The sequence below is a fragment of the Plectropomus leopardus genome, chromosome 1, assembly GCF_026936395.1.
Source record: "Plectropomus leopardus strain MGB_pleo_1.0 chromosome 1, ASM2693639v1, whole genome shotgun sequence".
In the NCBI taxonomy this organism is placed as follows: Eukaryota; Metazoa; Chordata; class Actinopteri; order Perciformes; family Serranidae; genus Plectropomus; species Plectropomus leopardus.
The window spans coordinates 39,945,816-39,972,992 of record NC_142176.1 but is presented as its reverse complement, the minus strand read 5'-3'; the positions used below and the strand labels follow the sequence as shown (position 1 = coordinate 39,972,992).

Sequence of the window (27,177 nt, the reverse complement as noted above, 5' to 3'; positions counted from 1 at the left end):
AGCAGTGGCTGAATACATGGTTGAGTCCGAACACCGATCGAGTCCTGGCTCCGTTGCACGCTCTGTCCAGAAGGCAACTCCGCAGGACGTTAGCCGGCTCAGCATTCTGGGATAGCTGCCCAGGGGTCCCGGATGACCTCAAGAGTTAAAAGCAAACAGCGGGAGAGATAGACGAAGGCATGGAGGAAGCATGGAAACTGACAGAGAGACAGAGAAAGGAGGGTTGGAGGTATGTGGATGAAGGCAGGGAGGGGGGAGGAGATGGGAGAGAGATGGAGGTTGGGAGGTTTTTGAGAGAGGGGCAGAAAGACAGAGGAACTGGAGAGAGTAACGGCAAGACACAAGGAGGACAAAACCATCAAAATGAGATAGCATAGAGGAGGGAATGGACATACAGACCGAGAAAGAGGGGGGAAGAGAATAGAAAAGTATGCTATCTTATCAAGAGTATATGGACAGCACTATAGTTTATTGTGCTTCTTACCCCTTAGTTCCAATGAGGGTAAATCTTAGTGCTCCAACATTCAGTGATTTGAGTGTCCAACTTTGTGGCACCAGTTCGTGTTTGTTCTTTTCCTGTCTAAACATGACAATGCCCATGTGCACAAAGTGAGATCAGTGGATAAATGGTATCCAAGTTTAGTTTGGAGGAACTGCATGAAGCCCTGACATAAAGCTCATGCAACACTTTCAGGATGAAATAGCATGCTATTTGTAGGTAGTGTTGTCTGACCATGTAAAAAGCCAAAAGTGTTTGTTGTTGTTTTTAACAGCCACACCCAAAGGCAGGGTGAAAGTCAAACGGGGGCAAGAACATAGAATGTAATGGATGCAGCTACCATGACGTCACCCATTGGTTGGTGGACTCCAGTTTTGAAGCCTCACTGCATCATGACAGTTAGAATCTTGTTTTTTTTGGAGCCAGAATTGAAATCAAAAAGTTTTTGGGCAAAATGTTGGTGCTGTAAAGTAGCGAGAGGTGGGTCTGACTGTGAGGCCGATGATGCTGTGTATGATGTCACTCAAAGTGGCCCGCCCTTTGTTATGTGTAACTTTAGGCCTTTATAAAGTTTAAACGTGTGAGTGCTATAAAAAAATAAGTAACCGCAAAGTTGTCATGAAGGGGTTGATGAGGTGTAGAGACTAAATTTTTTGATCGGGGCTGTAAATATTTTTCACAAACCATTCGTACGTTTCCTAGAGAAATTTATACATATCCAGCGTACATCCACTTTTATGTGGCCAATGCGCTGACAAGAGCAAACAAGGGAGCACTCCCAAGCAGTCTGTCAGGAGGTAGATCGGGATGGTGGATAGGTCTCAAAATACAGGACTTCCCTTCGAAGACAGATGTTTAGTACCATTGCTTAATTGGAATCATTTTAAGGTACATCCTTATAATACTTCTTTTCCTTATCCTAACTACATTTTTGTATATCACACAAACTCTTATGTGTGCATTTTTCATAGGATAACATAAAAAAAACTTTTTATGGGAAAATATTGATTTATTTCTGCTGTAAAGTTGTACATTTTAAAATGGTAGTCTTTGGGGATTTACCTGCATCTGGAGCCAGCCTCAAGTGACCATTCGATGAACTACAGTTTTTGGCACTACTGTGTTGGCTTCATTTCCAGCCTTAGTTTTTGCAGCTGTTGAAGTACATGAGCCCCTTTATTGCCTAACATCACCAGCAATCAATGCTCTTGAGGCTGAATGGGAGCAAATCCCTTTAGCCTAATTCTAGAATCTTGGGGAAACCCTAAAACTAGTGGAGTGGATGCTGCAATAGTGTTTTGAAGCTCTTGGTTTGGGAATAATACAGTTTGTACTTTTGTACTGTGCCAGGTCATGAGGAAATTTCAAAATCAGGAACCTAAAGAAGGGATGAGAGAAGAAGTAATGCAAGATGAGTGAGTGAACAAGAGGTTTACAAGACAGACATAAAAGACAGAGTGTGTGTGTGTGTGTGTGTGCGAGAAAGAGAAGAATTGAGAATGTCATCCCTCAGATGGACCTGGTGAGCGACATGTCAGATCTGTCATTTCCCTCATTGGCTGCCGACCCGCTTTCCCACAGTCGTCTTCTCCTTGGCCTGATAATGACGCTTAAGAAGGTAATGGTGTAAATGAAAGCTGCCCCCCCCCCCCCCCAACACCCTTCTACACGTCTCTCTACCTCTCTCTCTCTCTCTGGGGAACAAAGGGGCCTTATTATACCTCCCTGTCAGCGTCGCTCTCTGTCTCACCACTGTACAATCACTGTTTTCAGCAGCACTATCAGCATGGGGTAAATGGAGAGAGAGGCTGAGAGAGTGGGCGAGACAGGTAGACAGAGAATGGGAACGTCTCTCTCCAGTGGCAGTATTCAACACTAGTTATCTAGAAGTGCTTTTTTAGTTTGAAGCGCATCGTTCGTTTGTTGGAAATGTCTTTGTGTGGACCTTTTCTTTTTTTTAGAGCTTGAACAGGCAGTGTAATTTATTTGAGGCACGTGTTCACATGACACACATAGGCGCGCGCACACACACACACACACACACACACACACTCCTTAAGTCGAGAGATATCTTCTTATTGGGGAATCTTTCAATAAATCAATGTGACTTTAAACACATTTCCCAGGCGACGCGGCTGACCTGATAAGAAGTGAACTAATCTCTTTTGAGGCTGCCGGGAGAGCTTTGAACCAAATCTACTGTGCATCTATCACCAAGGTTATTTGTCAATGGCTGCTAATCCCAGGTAAATTTCCCTGGTTTTATATCAGGGGTTCTCATGTCTGAAGTTTCTCGGCCTTGGGAAAATAAGAGAGCAGGCTTACAGAATGTAGGGGAACAAAAGAAATGTTATGGATTTCAGCAGCAAAACAATGGTTCAGGCAGGGAGAGGGAGCGGAGAGGCAGCCAGGCACAGAGACGGAACGTTTATGGATTGTGCTGTACACATCAAAATCAGAAGTTGCATGCTTCTTAACAAATAGTTTTTTATGCACATACAAAATTGAATGTAGTATTGCTCTTTTTGTATAAGCATTATCCAGCATTTTCTAGTTCTGTTAGGCATCAAGAACAGAATCTTTTTTTTTTTTAACTTACCACACCATATATTAATTAAGAGCATCTACCAAATGGATGACGTGTCCGTTTAATACACTTTCAACTACTAGAATAGATTTTTCTTCATTAAAGTAAAAAAATAAATGACATCTCCTTTATGAACAATGGCAATATGTAAACCCTAAGAATAAAATAATCTACATGTAATATAAACATGGAACTTTTTCTTTAAAACATTAATAAATAAGCTTTTAAGGAAAATATACACTGGTCTCATACAACAAAAAGTCAAATAATATGCAATGCAGTCTTTGAACTATATCTGACTTGCTCACCTATTTTTTGGCAAGGCGTTCTCATTCCCAGGCCGTCAAAAACGGCAGTCTTGTTAGTGGCCCTTTGCTACCTTTGCTGAAAGCATCTGTATCAGACACCTCAAGCTTTTAACTAACTCCAGTGTAATCATGTCTACTGAAATAATGTAGTAGGAGCAACAAGTCAGAGTGGAGGATGGGGATGGGTCAAACACACACAGGACTTTGACCCAATGAATAAGGGTTTGTGTTTCATGTGAAAGTTATATGTATATGTTGTTAAATGACATACTTGTTAAGATACCATAAAAAACAGTCAGTTTAACCCAAACCCATGATAATTTTTTCTAACCTAACTAAGCAGTTTTGATGCCTGAACCTATAGTAGTTTTGTAGAGGAAAATCTTGGTTTCCTTTGGAGATGGAGGATTATTTTAAAAAATACTGAAGCATGTAAAAAGTGGAAATTGACATGGAAACTGACATGTCCAAAAATGACTTTCGAGGGTTATTTTGAGTCTGGGTCTTCAACTTGGTGTCGAAGACCGCTAGGGGACCTCAGAGTTAGTGCAGGGGGAGCCCTAACATATTCACATTAAGACTGCAGACTGATGCTGATTTTGCCCTCTGACTGACAACCTCCATATGCCCATTTTAATATGCAACACAACTTTATACTATATATGTCTGTAATAGAGGGTCCCACCTCTGTCACTCACTTTTAGCTAAGGGGTCCTTGACCTTAAAAACGTTGAAGACCACTGATCCACAGTGTCATATTTTGAAGCACAGAACTACTGAATGATCTGCCATATTTGACGAGTTGGGAATGATGTGGTTTTGTGTGTTGTGTGTGTTTTAGTGTGCAGCAGTTAACCCTTTGAAACTTAAGCATATTGGTCTGATTTCTTTCGAAAACATGAGAGAGAGGGTATTGAACAACACATGGCCCAAAAACTAGGAAGAAATCAGTTGAAAAAAAAATAAAAAACAAACCTAAACAAGGAGATGACCTCCCAAAAAATGCATTATTTTTTCTTCTGTAACATAATTTTAAATATATAGTTATAATGATTATACATGTAGTTTTCTGGACAATTTTCTTTAGTTTTGTGATAATTTCCAAGAATTATTCCCCTTTTTAAAACAAATTTTTTAGGTCATTATCTTTGTCAGCTTTTACATTACATGACATTTCTTCTCAAATTGGTCATTGCCTCTTTTCCCCATGTTTTTGAAAGAAATGAAACCAATTTGCTCAGGTTTCAAAGGTTTAAATGGCTTGTGAAAGGTGAGGGAAGGCAGTAAATGCAGTGTTTGCTATACACTTATATATCTGGAAAAAGCTTTTTGGAGGAGGTTGCAACCCCAAACAGTAGTGAAGGACCTTAGCAAACTTTTAATGTCATCTGTCTGCAGCCACTCAAGGTCAGAGCAGAGATCCAGGCATCGGTCACATCTGTGTAATTTATGAGCACCCAATTAGCAGAGCACACAAAATAATGATTGTGACCAACGTCCGAGCCTCTATCTGAAAAAAAAAAAAAAGAATGTTGAGCCTTCACCTATTACAGGCAGCATGGCCCCACCACACAAACTGTTTGGCAATAAATAATTGATCAGACACATTACTGAAAGTGGGAAGTTTCCGTCTTTGCCATTCCTTGTGCGGCACCACCTCAAATGGAAAGAAACCTTTCTTTGATTTCCTTTCTTCTCTTTTTTTTCATTTTTTCATCCCCCATTTTTTTCTCTCTCTCTGTCTCTTGAACCCCCCCCCCCATGTGCGCAGAAGATCATGGAAAATCTCTTGCCATATCTGTCATCTGTCACGCTCTCTGATGAACAGTTTTGATCTCTCGCTCCTCTGTTTATGGCCGTTGTCAAGCGAAAAGAATCGTTGCCGTAAGTGCTTACACCAGCACGTAAATAGTTTGACGTGTGGCTCTGTAACAAAGTTGTAGGAGTAAATAAGGAACCAAACAACCACGCTGAATTGCAATTAAGTTGTACGTCTGCATTATGAATTGTTTGGAGCAGCGTGATTTCTGCTCGCTCTTTTACATTTCCGAGTCTTGATATCAAAAGTGTGTGTTTCTTTGTTCTGCAATGACTGTATGGCTGTGAGAGATCAAAGAGTAGGCACAGCATATTATGGATAGCACTTAGCCACACACACACACACACACACACACACACACACACACACACACACACACACACACAAACACACACACGTACACACACAGAGACACACACACGCGCGCAGACACAGCACACAGTGGGATAGCGGAGGGATATGTGGAATATAATGTGATTGCTGCTCAATTCTTCCGTCATGAGGTCATGGTGTTATGGTCCAAGTCAGATGGAGGATTTAGAGAAGAAGACTTTCACAGCTGAGCGGAACATGCTTGAAATATTAACGTTAAAATCCATACAGTCTTAACACTTAGTCAGGACTCCTAAAAAATGATGTCCAGGTTTTCCCTTTTCACTTCCCCCTTTATTCATCTAAAGTAGCAATAGTAATATTAGTTTAATGTAAATTCTTAAATTTCAATATTAGATTTTCTTTTTGGCATCTTTTGACACTTTGAAATTAACTTACAAAGTTCTATGGGTTTGAACATTTTGCTGTATGAAAAAAAAGGATGTTAAAACTATTTGACCCAGCTGCAATCTGACACGTGTGAAGGTTTTTAACTGTTCATTATTATTATTATTATTATTATTATTATTATTATTATTATTGTTATTATTATTATTATTTTTAGAAGACAATCTGATAAGAGGAAAACTACAGTCCCCTTTTTAAGAATTAGCCATGACATCCTGCATAAAAGATCTTTAATCTCAGGCCTTTTGTGTTTAAATAAAGTGAAGTGTAATTAGGGATGCATTTAGAGGCAAAGACAACATGTTTTTTTCTTAAAATAAATGTCATTGTTTCTGGTATAATATAAAAAAGTACAGATATTAAGCATTTGACAATTAAATAGAGAGCAAGAAAAAGTTAAACTGACATTTTTAATTAATCTAATCAGCCAGTTTTGATATTATTGAGCTAAATTCTTCGCCAAAAAAAGTAATTACAAAAAATGATCTTGACAATTACTTTTCCTGCATATTTCCTTCATTGTATATATTCCTTTATTATTTGTTAAAATATTAGGTAAAAATGAAAAACCCAGGTTTTCTTGCTATTGCATAAATGGCACAAGATCCAGGCAGTAATTACATTATATAACGAGGGACACATCCTTCCAAAATATTCAAATATGCTCAAAATTTCCCTCTCAAATATTGATTAAAAATATATATGAATATTTTTTGTTAAAAATTGCTATTCTGTGAAAGACAGCCACTGCCATCTGAAATCATCATTAGTAATTCTAATCAATCTATCTGTGGTCTGAGTAGTTTTGAGACATTGACCTTCAAAGTTTTGCATTTCAAATAGCAAAAATGATATGGACCTTAAGGTTTTACCGAATTAAAAGTCCAAAAATGCATTAAAAAAAAACTGTAAATAAGTTGTCACAAAGTTCTATTATACATAACTAACTCTCTATAAACTCTAAGGTGACAAAAGTGTAATTATAATCATAAATAAACCTAACAAATTGCTATTAATGTTATAACAATTTCTAGTATTATGGTTTACTACAGTTCTGTTTGTGCTTTGTCAAAGTGGTGTGTTTTCATACCCCAGCAGAGGCTGTTTTTTGACCGCTGTAGATATAGAACCAATGTCAAAAACTGTATTGTTGCACTATTTCTTTACTTTAAAATGTATGAAATATTAAAGGACTTAATGTTAATGAGTGTTATGAAATCTGTTTCACTGTTAATTGTTACTGTTGTCATGTAATAGTGTCATATGACATAGAGAGTCACATTGTGTTTAGTCTTCCTGTTTGGCCCTCAATCATATGCCCGCTCCCTAAAATGTCATTAATCATCAAAACTTTGAGAAACCTGTTTCTAAGGGTTTTTTTTAAATTTATTTTATTTTTTTTAATACATTTTAATGAGCATTGATGGACTAAATGCTGTTCCAAAGCATTTCCACAGTGGCAAGGATTAAATATTTGTGGTAATTTTCAACATAAAAATGATCACAGTTTCAAACTAATGTACAGCAGATGTTCAATATTGACAGTTTTAAAGCGAAAAATATTGGTATCAGTATTAGCCCTCAGAAGTCCATATCAGCTGCACATCCTGTAAGTCTGTGGATATTCGGACAGCTCGGAGACAAATCAGTGTTCCTGTCGAGGACCGACAGAAGGCAGAGGAAATGACAGAGTGTGAGAGAGACGGAAAAAGAGAAATGGAGAGAGAGAGAGAGTGAGCAATTCGGGGAGAAGGCAAAGACGAGGAGAAAGTGGAGGGGTGGGGGGCTGATCTTGGAAAGGTTTAGTATATCATAATTATCCCGTTAAGTAACGGCGGAGCGGCCTCCCCGGGGGAATTCGTCTTAAATGGAAGATTTGCAAGGAGAACGGGTCAGAGAGAAAAACGGCTTCCAGTCGGCAGGAAATCCTGTTTACATTTACATAATCATATCAACACTCACTCCTTCTTCTTCTTCGTGTCTTTCTTTTGGGTGCCTTTTCAAAAAAAAAAAAAAAACAGGGGAAAGAGACAAATGAGGGAGGGCTTTAGGCTGCTGCTTGTCGACGTTTGTTGTTGTTGCTTCTCTTTTTTTTGTGCTTGCTCTTATTTTCTTAAAAGTGCTGCCAGTGTTGGCAAGAATGGCTCATTTTTTGAAATCTCCTGCCAGCGCCTCCAACCTCCTCTCAACATCTCTGTCTTTCCACCTCATAATGTCCTCTGTAAGAGGGGTTTCTCAGACCTTTTGGCCCCTTTCCCTCGTTTGGCATGTTGGAGAGAAAAAAAACAAGAGAAGGAAAAAAAAAAGCTTAAGCATAAATAAGCAATGGCGTGCCCGGCTGTGTGAGTCTTAATTGAGATCTGCTAAGAGCAGGCAGCAGATGTTTGTAGCAGCAACTGTTGAATCATCAGAGACCACTGAAAGCCTGTGAAACCATGTTAAAAAGAAGCCAGGTGCTCCACATTTTTTATTTCGCACTCTCTTTACATCATGGAAAAACTGAAGTGCTGATGTGAAAGTGTGTATGGGGAGTTTGTAGGAAGAGAAAAAAAGGAAACGAGAAACACAACAAATATCGGTCAGCACGGTTTACCAATGCTAAACTATTGTAAAGTCTTCATGTATCTGCCAAGAGGAGAAAAAAGAAAGAAGAAAAGCCATGTTGAAGGTCATCAAACTGCAGGGGACATTTCTCTTAAATTACCCCTCTATTTATTTTAAATGCATTTTATAATATAGGACTATTACTTTTAAAATGTAATCTATATACATTTAACTTAACAGATCTTAAATGCATGTCTTAATATACATTTATGTTATATTATTGATATCGTTGATTGAATTTCTATTGTATGATATTGTAAGATGCATGCATTTTTAGCTGCATCACTCAGATCGAGAGAGTAAAAAACATTGTGAAATATGAGGTTGAGACTGTTTCATGAAAGAACAATAACCAATAGGTTTGTTCTGCTGCATGCGAGGCAGATTCAGGTTTGCATGATTTTGGGTTATATCCCTAAGACAGCCGATCTTCACTAACAGTGAAGTTGGAATGGAATGTGAATTTTTCTTTTTAAAACCCTCGCAGCTTGGGGAGGTTTCACCACTATTTATTTACTTGAGGATTAAGTTGATATTGTTTGATAGAAATTGATCAGTTTATGTGGAGAAGGCATGTTTTTTTCCCTTTTGGCCTCCACAGAGGCTCAAGAAGGTAAAAGTTTGAAAACCGCTGGTTACCTGTTGTTAGTTCGTAGGACAAAATAAATTGTCCTGGGGCCCCTGTTCACTGCTGTCTGTGCAGCAATGTCATTAAACAACACTGTATTTACAGTACACCATTCAATGTAGAAGTAACCCCAGTGTGGGCATAAGATAAATAAAATCCCTAAACCAAATTCTGACACACGTTAGGGACAGTGGCTTTGTATGGGGGAGAAAAGTGGGACTGATTACACGTAAAGCCGGGAATGAGAAGTATGTTTTTTTCTGCAATATATTATTCTTTATTATTCTAAGTAATTAGTGTGATAGATAAATTAAAAGTGTGTGAACGACTGAACTTAGTATTTAAAAACAGCTGAAGCTTTCTGAGGCTTCTCTCAAACATTAAAGCTGCAAAGTGTTTTTTTAGTCTGCCCCTGCACTAAGATTTGTCCAGAAATGCAGCTAAAGCTGAGTGAGTGAGTGCTTATGCTGCCGGACCACCAACATTCACTGTCAGGTCTTTCCCCAAGAAATGGAAGGGCTTTACAAAAAGAAAAAGAAAAGAAAGAAAGAAAGGAAACGATAAGAAAGAAAAAGAGTGACATGGATCAAGAGAGGAGGAACAGATCATGAGTGATATTTGACTTAAAGTTAGGAAAACTGGCCTTGACTTTATTTAAACATCCCATGATCTGTGAGTTTTCAGCTCTTTACTTGTTTTTTGTTTTTTTTTTTGCTTTTTGTCCCTTTAATGTCCTCAATAAATTTGCCAAAAATCAAATCATGCACAGCAGGTTGCAACATAGTAAACTCAGGACAATCAGTTTAGGGACTAGTCCCATGGCACTAGAATCAGGATCCTGTTTGTTCTTATTTTGGTATAGCCTTCCAGTAAATCACATTATTCTTTTTTTATTAAAAATGATGAAATACAGTTATAAGGATTGACTGTAAGCACAATATTGGACAGAGCTCGTAACTCCTCTTGCTCTTTCTTTTCTGCTAACTCCATCAGACCACATGACCATGAAGCCTCCTCCGTCCTCACATTCTGAAACTGCAGTCATTTCTGTACCTGTAGAACATACCTGAAAGTTTGGGAGAACCCTCCTTTTGTGTCATGGGAATGCTGGGAACCAGCGACAGGTTCTCTGTGATTATAAATAATAACCGAGGCAGGGTTACTCACCTGCCTAACTGGTTAATCTCCCTCTGTGGAGACTTTTCTTTTTATCTCAATGTCCTGTTTTGGCCATTTTACTAGAGTTTAATTCAAATAATTAAAATGATACCTTTGCACTGAAGCAACTGATTTGATTTAACAAACTCACCAGTATTCATATTTCTCGCTTGGAGAATCAGTACCTTCTCTTAAATCCCATTTTTATAGACTTGCTTTTATGTGTTGTCTTTTTATTTCTTTTACCTTTATAATTTCTGTTTTATTTTTTTTTTCCATTTATTTTTGCTTTTATTGCTTCTGTTTTTGTTTTGGGTCTATTTCTCTGTATTATTTTATACTGACATTTTGCATCCTGCATCTTGCATTTTTTGTCCTCTTGTTTTAATTATATCCCAACTCCATCCTAGTTTAGTCTATGTATCCCATTCCTGCTTTACTGTGTTTGTCACAGCACTTTGTAAAGTCTGTTTTTAAAGGTGCTATATAAATAATAATAATAATAATAATTATTATTATATTTAATGAAAGGCCTGATATTTTGGCTTCAGGCCGAGATTTATCACTTTACTTCCCTGTCTGTGTCTGTCTTTATGAGTGAGTATTATAGACTTCAGCAGGGCAACATACTTAACTGTTGCCCTATATATGCATATTGCCCTATATAATATTGCCCTATTTGCCGCCGTCTCTGGTTCATTTTCCCTCTTTTTATGATCTACTGTACATACATCCTCCATACTGTGTCATCACGCTCCTTTTGTCTGTCCTCTTCTTCTTCTCTCGCAGTCAAATGAATGGGCTCCGGGATACATTTCAATGGCCGATTAACAGACTGCTTCTTCCTTCCCATCTCCCATCTGGCTTCATGCCACACCGAATTAGTAACCAGATATGTCACCACCACCACCAGCACCACCGTGCTGGTGCGGATAACACCGTACACTTCTGGGAGGGCCGTGGCTTACAGATTAGCGCCTACAATTAATACAATTGACTTGCAGGAAGGCCGTCTGCTCTCCTGTGTTTTGTAGTTTAGTGATGCTGCACTTTGTAACCGAGCTGTGACCAAGAAGTTTGCAAGGCTGGAGAAAGGAAAGAGTTAATACATGTGTGTAAAAACTGGTCCAGGGGCGCAGCTATAGACAGTGCAGGCAGTTTGGTTGCTCTGGATTGAACATTTTGCATTTCACAGTTTTAAATCTCCATCCACTCATAGAGCTGATATTTCATTTTCTGTGAAAAACAGTCTTTTTTCATCCTTATCATCTTTTTCTCTTTTTTGTTCATCATCTTATTTGTACTTGTGCTTTTGGAAATAGTAGTACAATAACAATAGATTTTTTTTCAACACAGCTATTGAGAAAGGAGTACACATTATAGAGATGTAAGAAAGATAAGAAATACCAACCGCAGCAAAAAACACACAGAGTTCCTGCGCTGTACGTTGAAACACATTTAATAACAGATAATCACATTCAAGAAACTCTGTAAAGTGAGATTTAAAAGCTAGCTGTATCCATATATGCTGCTCAGGCAGGTTTTTTTTTTTAAGTCTACAGGCCCTTTTAGAAAAGGCAAACCCAATTTGTGATAGTACACTTTTACATCCCAGTGCAGCACTTTACAAGCAGACAGACTGAGACTACAGCTGAGGGCGCTAATACAAACATCCACTGGCGTGGCCTTTAGCCTTTGTATGCCTCAGAGAACGAAGGAAGGATGTTAGTTTCCCCCGCTGACACAAAAAAGAGAAAAGAAACAAGTGAAAAGTGAAAAGTGGCTGCAATCTGTGACGATAAGATGACCTCACCTGTTTCTACCCGCTGAACAAAAGCTTCCTTTTCATAAAGGATGGACACTTGTTAAGAAACTCAAGAGCTCAAATCCTTGATTTCCTTTCCTTGAGACCATGAAGGCAACGTGGAGTTATGTAATGTCACACACACACTCATGGAGTTGTGAATACACACTGAGAAGAGACAAAAAAATTAAAGAAAGAAAACAAGTTCTCCAAAATAACAGCCTTCATTTGACTGCGATAGAACCAGGGCACATGGGTAATCTGGCAGTTTAATGATTTCTTTCTCTCCTTTTTTTTGCTCTTTCCCTCCCTGTCTCCTACATTAGACTACAGGCTTTTTCAAAGCACAGTGTGTCACAAGCATTTAAGATGTGGCCTTTTTTCCCCCTGCACATTCCAACGCCATTATGTTACATTGTTGCTGAATAAAAGGCTGTATTATGTTCCAGCCCCCCCAGTAAAAGGGCAGAAGTGGACCCAGTTTTTATCTGCTGAACGAATCAATCAGGATTATGTCAGCTGAAAAGAATCACAGACAGCCGTCGCCAGGCACTGTGTCTCTGTGTGTGCGTCAGTGTGTGTATCCCCCTTCTCCTCCGTGTGCGAAGGATGGGAAATTTGCATCGGAGGAAAAGCACTTGTTGGTTATGAACATGCCCGGCTTGGTGACAAAGATGTCATTCGGGGTCTAAAAAGCAAGAGGATTTTTTTTCTATTTATGTATTTACCCACTCCCCCCTCAACCCAACCCTTTCTCCTCCTCTGTGGGAGGATTGGAAGGGCACTAATTATCATTTCAGCAGAAATGATTAGGAGATCAAACAGGGATCGAATGCCATTTCCTTCCATTAATGCAGGGGGTTTAGAGTGCCTGTCATGGCTTGGCTTGTCCTAGGGCCTGCGGAGAGAGAGGGAAAAAAAAATAACAGGGGAGAAGAGAAAGGAGGGAAGAATGGAGGATGGAGAAGAGGCTTAAGAGGAAGGGAGCGAGGGAGGGACAGGACGGGACAGGGGTTTGGCAACAGAAAGAGAGAAGAGTTATTCAGTGAGAAGGCCAATGGATTTTGTGAGAGTAAGTTGAAGACAAGCCATCGTTTGAATAGGGAGAGATAATGAGGACTACTATTTTTCTTGTGTGATTTTGTGGAAATCTGCAGAGAAGTCAAAAAAAGTCATGAGTAGACGCTGCCAGATACTTTGCAAGTTCAGCATGCAGCTCGGCCTTTGAAGTGTTACTGCAGGAGGTTGGTTCCCTCTCAGAACCCCAGATGCAGCTTTCAGAGGCTCACGTTGCATCTTCCATAACAGACTGAGATACAATACAATGATCAACACCATGAGGACTGTGTTTTTTAGCTGTGACCAAAAGCTTGCTCTGTCAGTTGGTTGGTCGGTCCATAAAAATGTCCACACTCCTTTGGTGTCAACAGGTTTTGCCCTGTGAGGCTGAAATTTGGCATGGAGGTCAAGTGTGTGTGAAGGTGTGTTTGTTTTTATGTCAGTTGGCAAAAAAGAGATGGGAGAGCAATGGAATTATTGCAAAAAGGCATATTAACTTCCAAATAGATCCACAGACTTGTTGTCTTGAAAGACTGGTAAGGAGCCAATAGTTGTTTACCTGTCGTGCCTGTTGGTTAAAAGGGGAAAGACATGTATGCATGCACACAATACATTGTTGCAGCTATTGCAAATTTTCACTTGTTTCATTTTGGAGTGGTGCTCAGCAATTTAGTGTTGCACTTCTATAACAATGCAGGACTCCAAAGTGACAGATTACAAAGATAACGGTCAAAAGTAATGCAGCCATCAATATCAGATCTAAGGACTTTATTGTAATTATGCAAATGCAAAGGAAATTCCCATTGTGTCCACCACAAATAGTTAATTGTGTTAAAGACTTTCCATATATAAAGAATAAAATAAGATATGAAAGATTTAAGAAAATCTAAGTAACAGAAGTGCAAAAATCCTCACTTGTAAGGCTCATATATACTCCCTTCATGTATGAAAATAGATACGACCAATCCTAAATGTCACTGCCCTCATACTTCCATGCATGCTTTATGTTGCCACAGATCTGGCCAATAGGTGGCTCTAGAGGGCAAGGTGTTTATCATTTCAAAATAATGTCCATATAAAGGTAAATACTGACTAAGAGATAGAGTTTTAACTGCAATGTTCTGAGGATGTTTTGGTGATGCTGGGGGTTACAGATCATAGGATGTTCTTTTATAAAAACGTTCCTACATTGTTGCATGAGAACAAAGAGAGAACATTTTAAAAGCAACATTCAGAACATGTTATTGAGGCCTGAGATTACAAAACATTTTATTTAATGAAATGTAATTTGTTAACAATAAAAAAACCAGAAAAACATTTTTATAATTTTTTATGTATTACGTTTATGGAAAATGTTAAGAAGAACATTCTGGGAACTAAAAGAAAACAAGCCGCTGAAAACAATATAAGTAGCTCAGTTGGTAATTGGACCGTAAGTCAACATAGTTTGTTTCAAAGACATATTTGTTGTCCTGTCCCATAACTGTCTCAGTTCCTGTATTGTAGATCAGGTTATAATCAGACAGGGAAAGTTAAATAAAAGATGATGATGCAACACAGCTGAGGAACCAAAATAGCGTCCTCCATTTTGGACTCCTGCTCTCTCTTATGATATAATCGAGGTTGTTTTTCTCCGTCCAGATAAATCTCATCTAGATGACATTACACAACATGTTTTAGAGGCTGGCAAGTATTCCCCATGACTAATAATCTGACCTTAAAATAAGAGAAGAAGGCAGAAATCAGAACACTCCTGTCATTTGATTTTTGATCACATCTTTCGAATCAATACCTTGTGATATTTATTTCATCACATTACACCCTCGTATGATTCAGCTTTGAAAGTTTTAGGCTCAATATGAGAAAAAGCAGAGCAAACAAGCGGCACCGCTGAATCGGCACCTAACAAAGTTGGCTGTTTCCATTAAAAGATCAAAGAGGCCGGAGGTGGATATCTGGAAGATTAGCGGGGAAAACGGCGAAGCGAAGGGGGCAGAACGGAGAGCGGCGATGAGGTTGTGATTGTTTCGGCACGTCAGATGAGAGAAAATGTCAAAGAGAATGTGAGAGATGACCTCTGTGTTCATCGCCCATTAATGACCCTGCAGCTCCCAGCTTCATTTTCCCTCTCATCAAAAACATTAAAAAAAAACATTTCCTCCTGTCTCCAATAGTCATTTCCCCCCGCATTGTATTTATGTATTGAAAAAAAGGTAATAGATCAAGCACATTCCATTATTCTCTTATAAGATCATTAGCAAATATAATTAGATATGAAAGAAAGTAATTTGGAGAGGAGAGGGGAGAAAAGCGCTATCAGGCAGAGAAGACAGATTGTAGCATCAGAGTGTTTGGGCTTAAATTGCTCAGCGGAGGTATTATCAAGCCGGCAATCTTTTAGCCTCAGAAATAGTTTTGGAGACAGAGAGCGAAAGATAGAAAGAGGCCACTAACATTCACTTCATTGTGTTTCCCCTCAACTGCAATCATTCTTTTTTTTTTTAACACTTTTACTCTTTTTTTTCCCTCCTCTGAATCCTTCCATCCTGTCATACGCATCACCTCGTACTAGACCCGAGAGTTTGCCGCAAAACAAAACCGAGTTTATAAAAAGAAAACAAGTTGACATGGAGTCATCGCACACAAAAAAAAAACACATTATCACAGACAACAGAAAACAGGTAACCTTTTTTACCCGGCTCCTCGCACATATTGATTCGGCTTTTGTATTATTTTTGCAACTTTAAAAAACAGAAATAACACACAAATTGCGTTCCACCTTGAAGTTGCTTCGTGAAGAACCTTCCCCGCCGTCTCTTCTCTCCCTCGCACGCCCCCCCCTCCCGCTCTCCACCTGCACGCAAGAGTTTTCGTCACTCTTTGTTGCACCTTAACACCACACTATGTTTGTCTAATAGGGATCTGAGTCGAAAGCAATCTGAGAGCACAACAATCCTGCTGCGTTTCACCACAAATTTGCTTTTTTTTTCTTCTCTTCCCTCACCCCTTCTTCTTCTTTAGTAGTGCTTTGAGGGATTGGGGGAGGGAGCGGGGGGGAGGGTGGAAGGGTGCAGAGGAGGGGTGGCAGGGTGGATGTGGATTTTTCTAGTCTTTTGTGCGAATCACAGGGAATGGTAACTATAAACATCCTGTATTCATTAAAACCATCTAAAAATACAATTTTGGAGGGGGGTGGAGGGGTAGCGGAGGGTGCGCTCACTTCCTCGCCGCTCCTCCTCAGTGTATACAAGCGGGCCGTGTTATGCCTGGTGCCGCTCATATTTACATATTTATAAATACTGGGCTGTACAATGAGACGGGGCTGTGCCAAGAACAACACTTTCTGCTAGTGCAGGGCCCGGATGCCTGGGAGAGGGAACAAAGGAGCCACAGCCACCTTCAGTGGCACACACAGGGTTCACACAGCCTGACTTTACACACTGTTAAAGTCCAGATGGAAAGACATGATGACACATGATGCACTGCAGCCAGGCTACTTCTGATGCCTCTCTTTATATCTTTCTTTCTTAAAGATGAGACTGCGCGATAAAACATAACTTTTAATAAAAATCTGACCTTTAGCCTCATTCAGTGGTGGGGAGAATTTGAGTTTCCACGGCCAGTCTGTCATAAGAAGCTGTTATCCTCTCGCTTACCTCCTTTTTCTTTGAACCCTCTGAAACCTGGATCGACATCACTTTTATTGTGCCGCATTCACAAACCTCTCCCAGTATTTCAACCTCTGAACCCTTTGCAAATTAGTTCTTATTTCTTTCAAAAACATTGGAGAGGGCAAATTGGCAAGAAGATTTTTTTTAACACTAGAATGTACAGAGAACTTTATTTGTAATTATCAGAATAATATATTTAAAATTATATGACAGAATTATTTGATTTTTTTTCTCTATGTCATTTCAAGGTACAAGGTAGATTTATTGTAATTTTTATTGGTATTTTTTGTGATAATTGTCAGCTAATTTTCTTGTACTTTTTTTTTTTTTTTATCAATTTCTTGCTCATTTTTGGAGCTTCTTAAGTTGCTTAAGCCAATTTGCTGCAGGTTTCAAGGGGTAAGAAATATACTGCAACTGTACTACTTTTTTTAAAGCTAGGGAAAAATGTCCAGGGAACATTATTTATTTATATCAGAATTAAATATTTGAAATTATTTAACAGAATTATTAGAATTTTTAAGCATTCCTTTTTGTTGTTTTTTCTTGGTAATAATTTTCCATGTATTTTCTTTTTTATTATTTTCTGGTTTATTTTGGGGTTATTTTGGGGTCACTCTTGACCTACATGTCACCAGTTGCATATGGTGACTTTATAGGGGCAGAAATATATATATATTTTTCTACTTTCCAATTCTGTAAGTTGTGGGGTCCTGTCCCACCAGTTGGGAGCCACTGCTCTAGTCAGAAAGATAGTTTCTGCATATATATCATCTTAAGATGCTGAAACTCTCAACTTAAATGTTAAATTAATTTATCCAAATTATCCCCTTTTTCAATAAACTCATGCAGTGCATATTGTTTTATTTAGCCAAATTTGCGGATATCTGTCTTTGAATGTTCTGCCTGCACCTCAGTGAGATGGAAGTGTGTAGAATTGAAGTTGTGGTGCTTACAGCGTTGAAAAATAAAAGATCCTCCTCAGAAACAATATTCTGCATAATCCACAGAACATGCTTTCACAGAAGTACTTTCTGGAACTGCTCTGTGCTAAACACATCCCTGTGATGATAACTGGATTATCCAGAGTAACAGGGACACTGTTTTAACAATGCTGTGAGCACCACAAACACACTTCCATTCACTCCATTGTATCAGACCTGAGACACAAATCTCAGACAGATTTCACAAAACTGAATCAAACCAAAATAATCTGAATTGCTAGAGAGTGGAGAGTTTCAGCATCTAAAACATTTGAACACAAAATATCAGCCGAGAGCAGCTTTTTGTCTTTTTTTAAAAATACCCATCGACCTTCAAAAATCTATACAAGCTAACCCCGAATGGTCATCCAAAATGGACAGAATAAAGTGGCGTGCTGCTGAAGCACAGGCCCCAGCATTTCTGAGTCATGCTGTTAGCTATAATATAAAGAAATGCTGCACAAGCGTGCCACACTACCAGTCTCATGAATCACAGGGTGTTGCACTGCAAAATGCCAGCTTCGACTCTGTGAGTGCCTGTTGTGTGATGTTTTCACAGACTGCTATTAATGTCAGGTGATGCCTCTGAGACCACACGCTCGCACTTATTCACACACGCGCACACACACTCACACACACACACACACATACACACACACAGTCCACCACTGTATCCCGAGGCGGTCTCCGACACATGCTCAGAGTGCAGCACTACGCCATTGTTCCATCCTCCTACCCATTTATCCATTCTGTTAAGCATGACACATGTATTAACAGTGGATGGATCCTGGAGCTGTGTGTCCTCACACCATATGTTTTCCTTTCCCAGGTCCTATCCTCTCCAATAACCACCCATCTCCATCTGCTGCATCGCAGCATGCCACAAGAGGGCGCACTCGCCTTTTCACATTGTGGCTTGGCAATAATGTAGATTTACTGCTGTTTTTTTTTTGGCTTTAAAATGACAGGGCGCAGAGAGAAACACTAGTTGGATCTTTTTTCTTTTTTTTTATTGAGATAGATTCTTATCAATATTATACCACCATCATGCATGCACACTGCAGCAACCCCTCGAAGAAGGACACAATGTTTGCAGGAAACACACAGCATTGCATTCATGTGATAAATGAATGCCAGGCAGGTTTTCTGTGTCTGTGAGGTGCATCTGCCGCCTGCCCGAATGGGAAATTAAAAACTGTGAGGGGAAGTTATGCTAAATCTATAAAGTTGGCCAGGAAATCTCTCCCCCTTCGCAGTGGCAGTTGTTTGGGGAGAAGGAGCACCGTGCTTAAATAATAACATTCCAGGTGGCTTAGTTAATGAACAGTGAAAATCAAATATGGGGCCTAATCTGGAGCTCGTTACAGGAAGTTTCTTTACAGGGAAGTCAAAGGCAGGAAGTGCCCTTGGGGAGAGACTAGACACTTTTTGAAGCTTCAAAACAAGGAAACTTTACTTTTGGTTTATTTTAGTTATGGCGTTTATTGTACATAAAATAAAAATTCTCAAAGTAGATCTCATAGACATGAACAAATATGTGTTTACTGATGGTTGCTTTCACTTTTTGTTTTAGTGTTTAAGCAATTTAGCTTTTCATTTAGTAATGATTCATAATGACAGAAATTTTAAACATGCATCTTCATCAATGGGAAAATTACTGAATGTATGCTGAGGTATGCTCAGCTATCTGTATGGAAGCCTCGCTGTTCTATTTACTGTCTAAGCTTGCCATCTTGTGGTGAAGGTTGGTTATGAAATCATATACTTTATAAGCAATGAATCATAGTCTGAGATGCACTGGACATTTGATGAGAAAACACCAGTTTAACCCTTTGAAACCTGGATCAGCAGGACTTTTCCTGTGCTTTGTTCAGACACCTTCACAACCCTTTTAAATCTAAGCAAAATGGTTTGCTCTCTTTTATTAAAAACATGGGGAAAAAAAGCAATGAGCATCTTGGCAAAACTTTTTCAAACTACAAGAAATTAGTAGATATTGAAAAATTACAAAAAACAAAACAAAAACAAAACAAAAAAAAGGAAGGGGTGTCCAAAAACTATATTTACAATTATTATGATTTCAAATTATTTTTTCCACTCTTGGTTATGGTTTTGAGCACTTTTTCAGGTCATTTTCTTTTCTTTTTTTTTTCTTCTTCTTTTGAGGCTGCTCATTGCCTTTTTCCCATGTTTTTGAAAGAAATCAATTTTCACAGGTTTCAAAAGGTTAACAGACTATAGGAGGCCAACCCTCCCATGTACAAAACTCTGCTCTCAGCTAGTCGTATTAATGATGCTTTGTGCGATCTAGGACACTATAAGTGTGCATAACCCAGCCAACACTTGTGTGTGGGGCCTTTGTGGGTGGTAAATGGGCTGAAAAATGGGCCTTATTTAGGTTTGTCCATGGGTTCCATGATGGCCCCATGCCAATTGGCAGAATGGGTGGGTTTACCTAAGTGGGCCCCACATGGGTAATGCTAGGGCTACCTGGGTACCAATTGCCAAAATAGGCAAATTATCTGGGGCCCACTGGAGTAAACCCACCTATGTGGGCAGTTAGCATGGGGCCATAATGGAACCCACAGACAACCCTGTATACAGTAGGGCCCATTTTCAGCCCACTTACTACACACATGGGCCCCACATAGTGTTGGCTGGGTCAGGACCAGATTTTATCTTATTTGCTCCAATTTTTCAGTCAATACTTTTACTAATATCATCAAAACAAAGCAAGCTATATGTGATTACCCTTTTCCCTTGATACCTAAGCAATTTGGCTTAATTTTTTTTCAGAAACATAGCAAGAGGGCAACAAGTACCATATCAAGAAACGAAAAAAAAGCAAGAAATTAGTGAAAAGATAAAGGAAAATTACCTGAAAATAAGAAAAAAAAAGAAAAGTCAAAACACACAAAAAAAGCAAGATATTGACCTCAATAAAGTGCTAAAAACATATTTCTATGTATTTTTTATGTTTTTTTTCTGTAGCATCATTTAAATATATAATCTAGAGAATTATAAATACAGTTTTCTGGACATTGTTTTTCTCTCTCTATCTTAAAAAAAAATACATCTAATAATCCCCCTTAGCTGATTTTTAGATCATTTCCATGTCACCTTTTACTTTTTTCTTTTTTTTTTTTTTTTGCAGTTTGCGGGAAATTTCTAAGGTTTCAGAGATTTAAATGTGAGTAAAAGGCTTCTGAATGCAGCAAAAGAAAACTGACGTCGATCCAGGTGTTGAATTTTTATCACTGTAAGCCTCTGAAATGATGGACATGGAGCATTGGAAGCAGAAACCCGTAGGAGACATAGAGTAAAGTAAATGTTGGACGGGGTGATGCTGGGGTTGTTCACTCCACACACAGACAGCTCGAGAGTTATTACTGGGTGCTGAATCTAAGAGATGTTTTATCATGTTATTAGCTCTTTATTTTCCCTCTGTTACGGCGCCACTTCCTTTCATTTCGATACCCATTTCCGTCTTTGCGAAAGCACAACTCAAATAAACCTGTGTTTTAATTTGGTTTTGTCAGATTCATAACGCCACTTTAAAAGAACATGACATGCAAATGTGTTCGGCGGTGTTTTATTGCAAAATAATTTTCTAAGAAGTTGCTGAGGGAATGAAAGTGTAGAGAGAGGAGGAGGGGGGACCGGGGACAAGTTGTATTATTTAGTGGCCGCTGCTGTGGGACCTAATTACAGTTATGCATTTCTTACTGTCTCACCGAGTCTTAAAACTTTTTTATTAGAATTACTCACTTCACTTCTCACCCACTGTCACACTTCCCGTCACACTTATTGAGCCAACCAACTTGATTGTAACAAGTATGAAACTACTCCAGTTGTCATAACCATAATGTGTAAGCATCTCATATCATTTTAGAAATCATTATTTCACCGAGCGCCCTATCACAGCCACACCATGCACGCTCCTGTGTACAGAGGATGCAAAAATAAAATTAGGGAAAAATGAAAGGCAGATTTGTACAGTAGATGTAGCAATCTAATGAAAGCTCTGCTGACCTGGTTTATGCAAAGAGCAGCCTTTCTAACAGCCAGATTATTATAGAATAACAGGGACACCCCAGAATGCAATGCACACCGAAACAATAGTGCTACAATAAGACAGTTACACTTCTTTCAAATAAATGGACATTGAGGTAGTCTGAGTAATATTGTTTCTGAATGTATTTAATTTTGAGGTGCTTCTGTTATTTTGTCAACCCTGTATGTTTAAACACATATTATCAGTAAATTAGCATTCACACCACAACATATCAAAACTCTCAAAAAAATGCAAAAAGGCAAATTTGGGACTGTCAGCTGAAGGTTTTTCTGTTGCTAGTCTTGGTTTTCTGTATTTTTTTTTTTTTTTGTATAATTGGTACTTCTTTTGATGTATTCTGAACAAGAAAATAAATGCAACACTTTTGTTTTTGCTCCCATTTTTCACAGGTTTAAGTTAAAGATCAAAGACTTTCCTATGCACTCAATTTGTAGCACTCAAATTCTGGTCTGAAATCTGTTGAATTATGTATTTGTTGGCAGAGATCCTCTTTCAAGAAAATCAATCCACCTGGCAGTTGTGGCATGTGAAGATGCTAATTAAACAGCATCATTGCTTCACAGGTGTGTCTTGGAAACAATAAACGGTGCAGTTTGATCAATAACTTGGCAGTACATCCAACCAGCCTCACAACAAGCAGATCACATGTAACCACACCAGCTCAGGACCTCCACATCCAGCATCTTCACCTGCATGATCATCTGAGAGCAGCTCCTCAGATAACTGATGCAACAGCTGGTTTACATAATTGAAGGTTTTTTGCAGAAATTGATGTTGTTGTAGTGCTGGTTGGATGTACTGCCAAATTCAGAGAACCAACATTTGAGACATCTTATGGTAGTAAAATGAACATTAAGTTCATGGAAAACAGCTCTGGTGGTCATTCCTGCAGTCAGCAGGCCAATGGCACGCTCCCTTTAAACTCATTACATCTCTGACATTGTGCTGTGTGATTAAACTGCACTTTTTAGAGTGGCCTTTCATTGTGGCCATGGCACACCTATGTAGTAATGATTCTGTTTAATCAGCATCTTGATATGCCACACCTGTCAGGTGAATGGATTATCCTAGAAAAGAAGTGCTCACTAATGCAGATTTTAACAATTTGCAACCAAAATTTAGAGAAATTGAGAGAAATATATCCATTGAGTACATGAAAAAAGTCTTAGATCTTCATCTTAAACCTGTGGAAAAAGGGAACAAAAACTAAAGTGTTGTGTTTTAAGTTTTTGTTTAATGTATACAATCTCAATCCAGGAGACATTTTAAAGGTTCATTTCACTCAAAAGATCTCACTTATCTCTAGCAGTGTCTACCCATGCCGATACTTTTGGTTTTATTTGTCCAGTATTGGAAATATCCTTCTTTGATAGTTCAGCTGCCACAGCAATACAATGGAAGCAAATTGAATTTGGTTTGTGGGGGAATATATCTGAAAACTTTAACAGGTACGTGTTTTTACAAAAACAGTGCTCCTTTAATCCTTTGAAACCTGAGGAAATTGGCTTGATTTCTTTCAAAACCAAGGGCTGAAGGTAATGAGCAACAAAAGAAGGAATTAGCAATAAAACTTGCAAAAAAATAGTAAAAAGTATAAGAAAATTGAGGGAAAAAAGAAAGTTAAAAAAAAATTAAATAACCTGAGAAAAGTGCTTAAATATTGCAATAATTCTGTAACATAATTTTATATATGTAATTCTGATAATTAGGTAAATGTAAATGCAGTTTAGTTTTTTCCAAGCTTTTTTCTTTTTCCTTAAATATTTTTCCCTTGTTTTTTTTTTTTTTTTTTTTAATTTTCTAATGTATATAAGTTTGTAGTATATTTCTTACCAGGTTGCTCATTGCCTTTTTCCCCATTTTATTTTGAAAGACATTGCATCATTTTGCCAGGATTAAAAGATTGTGAAAGGCTTTGGAAGCAGCACAAGAAAAGGGACTAAAGAAAATTGTCCCTTTGATAACTGTTGCCAGTGAGGTCTATGGATTATGCAGTGTAGTGGGAACTTGGACAAATTAAGGCAAAACTATCTTTACGACTAGCTATTACTGCAGGTAAGTGAGAAAGAATTCCATTATCATCTGTAATTTTGGTGAAATGACCCTTTCAAGTTTTTCTGGTTTGATACAATATTTATGGCTCATTGTACAAAGCTGACAGTCTCAAATTCTCACCCATCCATTTGGCCCCACTGACCATTTAATGCAATGCTGAAGGGTGTGTGTGTGCGTGTGTGTGTGTTTTGGGTCGTTGTGTCTGGTCCGTGGTGCTAATCTGCCTCTTCTTCTCTCATTGGCCATAGTGCATCTCTGGGTAGGAGAGGAGGACCAGCCAATGACCCATGACCCCGCGCTGACCCACGACCCCAACCATCTTAACAACGACCTTAACCACCCTAACAACCATAACCTAGGTGACCCAGAGGGGCTGGACGCCCACGCTGTAAACAAAGACTAACGGCCGACACCGGAGCAAGGCAGGATGATGAGGATGAAGGCGATGGTGATGAGGAGGAGGATGGAGGATAAATGAAGGAGTACACTATAACAAAGACTTTATTTAAGATGAAAAAAAAACACATACTACCGTCAGAGAAGGCGTGAACTATATGAAGGAAAGTTTGGGACAGTTTCCTTTCGGGGGACGGATATGCGAGATGCTTGGACACTAGAAGTGACAGCAACTTTCCTGTTTTGTCTCCTGTGGTCTGAATGCCCTTTGTCTTTGTTGTCTTTTTCTCTTATACAATGTTTTTTTTTTTTTTGATGAAACTACCTGTCTGATTAGCACTTCCTGTAACTGGCACCGCAACCTGATACATTCCTTGAGCTAGAAAGGTGTGTCTTTTCTCTCTCTCTCTCTCTCTTTTTTTTTTTTTTTTTTTATTTTTAGGTCTTTAATGTAGTGCTTAATCAAATGCTTTCAAAGACTTTTTTCTCTCCTGTTAAATGACTTCACCAGTCCACGGACCACCGTTATATTGTACCTGGAATGTATTCTACTGTAGAATAGAAACTTTACGGGACTGTTGACAGAGACCAAGCACATTTCCTGTCAGACCAGCCGCTTCTGGCTCTCCTATGTCATAGAGTCACTATTTATGTCCCATGACCATGCATCACACTGATTATGGTTAACAAAGGACAGGGCACCGAATGACAATCTGCAAGTTTGTGTCCGCGAACGATACGCTGGTAGATACCCACAGTTGACTGTTGATGATGGTGGTGTTAATGATTGTGAAGAAGACAGAATATTCAAACTGCCCTAAATGTACTTATATATCCCCCCCCCCAACCCCTCCATAACCAGGCCGGTACAGGCCTCCACCCTGCTATACGGCTCCCTTTTTTTCTTTTTTTCTTGTTCTGTATCATTCAACACAGCGCCCATAGACGCTTAATGTATATAGAGAGATATACAGTAGTTAAAAAAAAAACAAAAAAGTTTTAAAGCATTTGTGACAAGGAAAGTAGTTTACACGGCCACAAAAGGTAGGCGTTCTTCAAGTCTGAGAAGAATTAAAAAAAAAAAAAAGATCTCAAAAAAAGGGGAAACTTTTATTTCTTTGTCCGCCCCTTTCTCTCCATGTCTCATGTCAAGGACTTGCAGATGTTTCTAAAAAAATACTGCCACCGATCATTGTTGCACAGTGTTACTGACTACTGAAAATGGTTTGATGTATTTACTTTAAGATGCCGAAAAAAAAGAAAAAAAAACTGGAAAAAAAGACATATTGTGTATAGCCTTAGATACATCTGTTATTGCTTCTACAAAGCTATGTAGCCGTGCTAGACCGTAGAACGTAGGGTTGATTTTATTTTTAATTTTTATATGTACTGTACATTAATGCCTTCTCCATTTACTGATCGAGGAAAAAAAAAAAGGAAAAAAAAAGAGGAAAAAGATGACAATCGTCTCCTGTGCTGCAAACATATTTGCCCCATATATACAGAATCCATTATGCATAGAGGGACTTAATCCTTTTCTTTTGTTTTTTGGTTCTCAGAAGTATTTTGCACTGTGATAGTATTATAAATCCAACCTATACAGTACAAAACTAGCTAACTAACTAAACTGAAGGTGTGTGTTTGTGTGTCCCTTGGCATTGTGAAATGTTTCTACGTCATTTTTTGTGAACCCAGAGAAAAATTCTAATGCGGTATGTACAGTCCAAATATAAGACTTATTTTAGTTTGAGCAACCTCTATACTGTATGTGGCTTTGACAAATTGTTACCCAGATTTCTTTTTGTATGCAGACTCCTTTCCGACCTGCAGCGTAGGCCCTACAACTGCTTCAGCCTGCGTGGTTTCCAGCACTCTGATTCCAACTTGAGATTTTGCTGCAGTACAGCCTTTTTTTTATTTTCCCCCATTTCAATTTCTGTAGATTACAATTAACCATTCTTTCAATTCCAATATGCCAGGAAAAGAGGGGGTTAAAAGCTAAAATAATAAGTGAGACATATGAAAAGTGATGTTTTTAAGGAAATATAACAGGGTGTTTTGAAGGGAGGAATTCTGGGAATGGGGGTCTGAGTGAACCAATCAGACGGATCCTGCTGGAGGCACTGACCAGTGGCTTTGACCTCTGACCCCATCTGTGTTTTCCAGGGGTGTAAAGATGAGAGATTAATGGCGAGAGTCTCACTTGGGCTCTCTCCATCTCTGAACCAGCTATAATGAGCATTCCACTCCACATATTATGTACAAAACCTGTCTTGTGAGCTGAACACTCTTTATGTTTCACTGTACCCTCATGGCAGATGCTTTGTTTTGTAACTACTGAACTGTACTTATAGTAAAAATAAAATGTATTCAAACTAAAAAAAAAAAAAGAAACAATGGATTCTCACAGAGCAACGGTTTTTAATTTCTTCATTTCTAACCGAGCAAGAATCGGGGAGGCGAGCCGGCGCATCAGAGTGTCACCGCGTGATCCGATGTGGGTAAACTGTTTGGAGAGTAGTCCATCACTTCCAACACAAGTTATTATCTCTCAGTCAATTTGACGGCGAAGCTTCACGGACTGTGATCATGATGTCGAATGCAACACAACTAAATTACTGTCTGCACCTCTTCGTCTCCCAAAGGTGTCCATAAAGTAGCTGTAGTGAAACAATGTGGGGATGATGCGAGGCACGTGAGTGCTCGCAGCATCCCACAAGGCAAAATGTAAAGTCAGACATTTCAATTACT

General features: G+C 38.8%; 1 protein-coding gene across 5 annotated transcripts in view; it reads left to right on the top strand.

The window, feature by feature from the left end:
• The window catches only part of znf536 (zinc finger protein 536), a 298,506-nt gene that overhangs the window by 244,915 nt on the left and 26,414 nt on the right, over positions 1 to 27,177 (top strand). Inside the window, exon 8 of one of the 5 annotated variants that reach the window (XM_042484580.2) lies at positions 24,279 to 25,882. The exons of the other annotated variants lie outside the window; for them this stretch is intronic. Coding sequence (XP_042340514.1) covers positions 24,279 to 24,433 — 155 coding nt within the window. The 3' untranslated portion in view covers positions 24,434 to 25,882. Of the gene's footprint in view, positions 1 to 24,278; positions 25,883 to 27,177 lie in introns of those variants that run through there. 5 annotated transcript variants of the gene reach the window in all.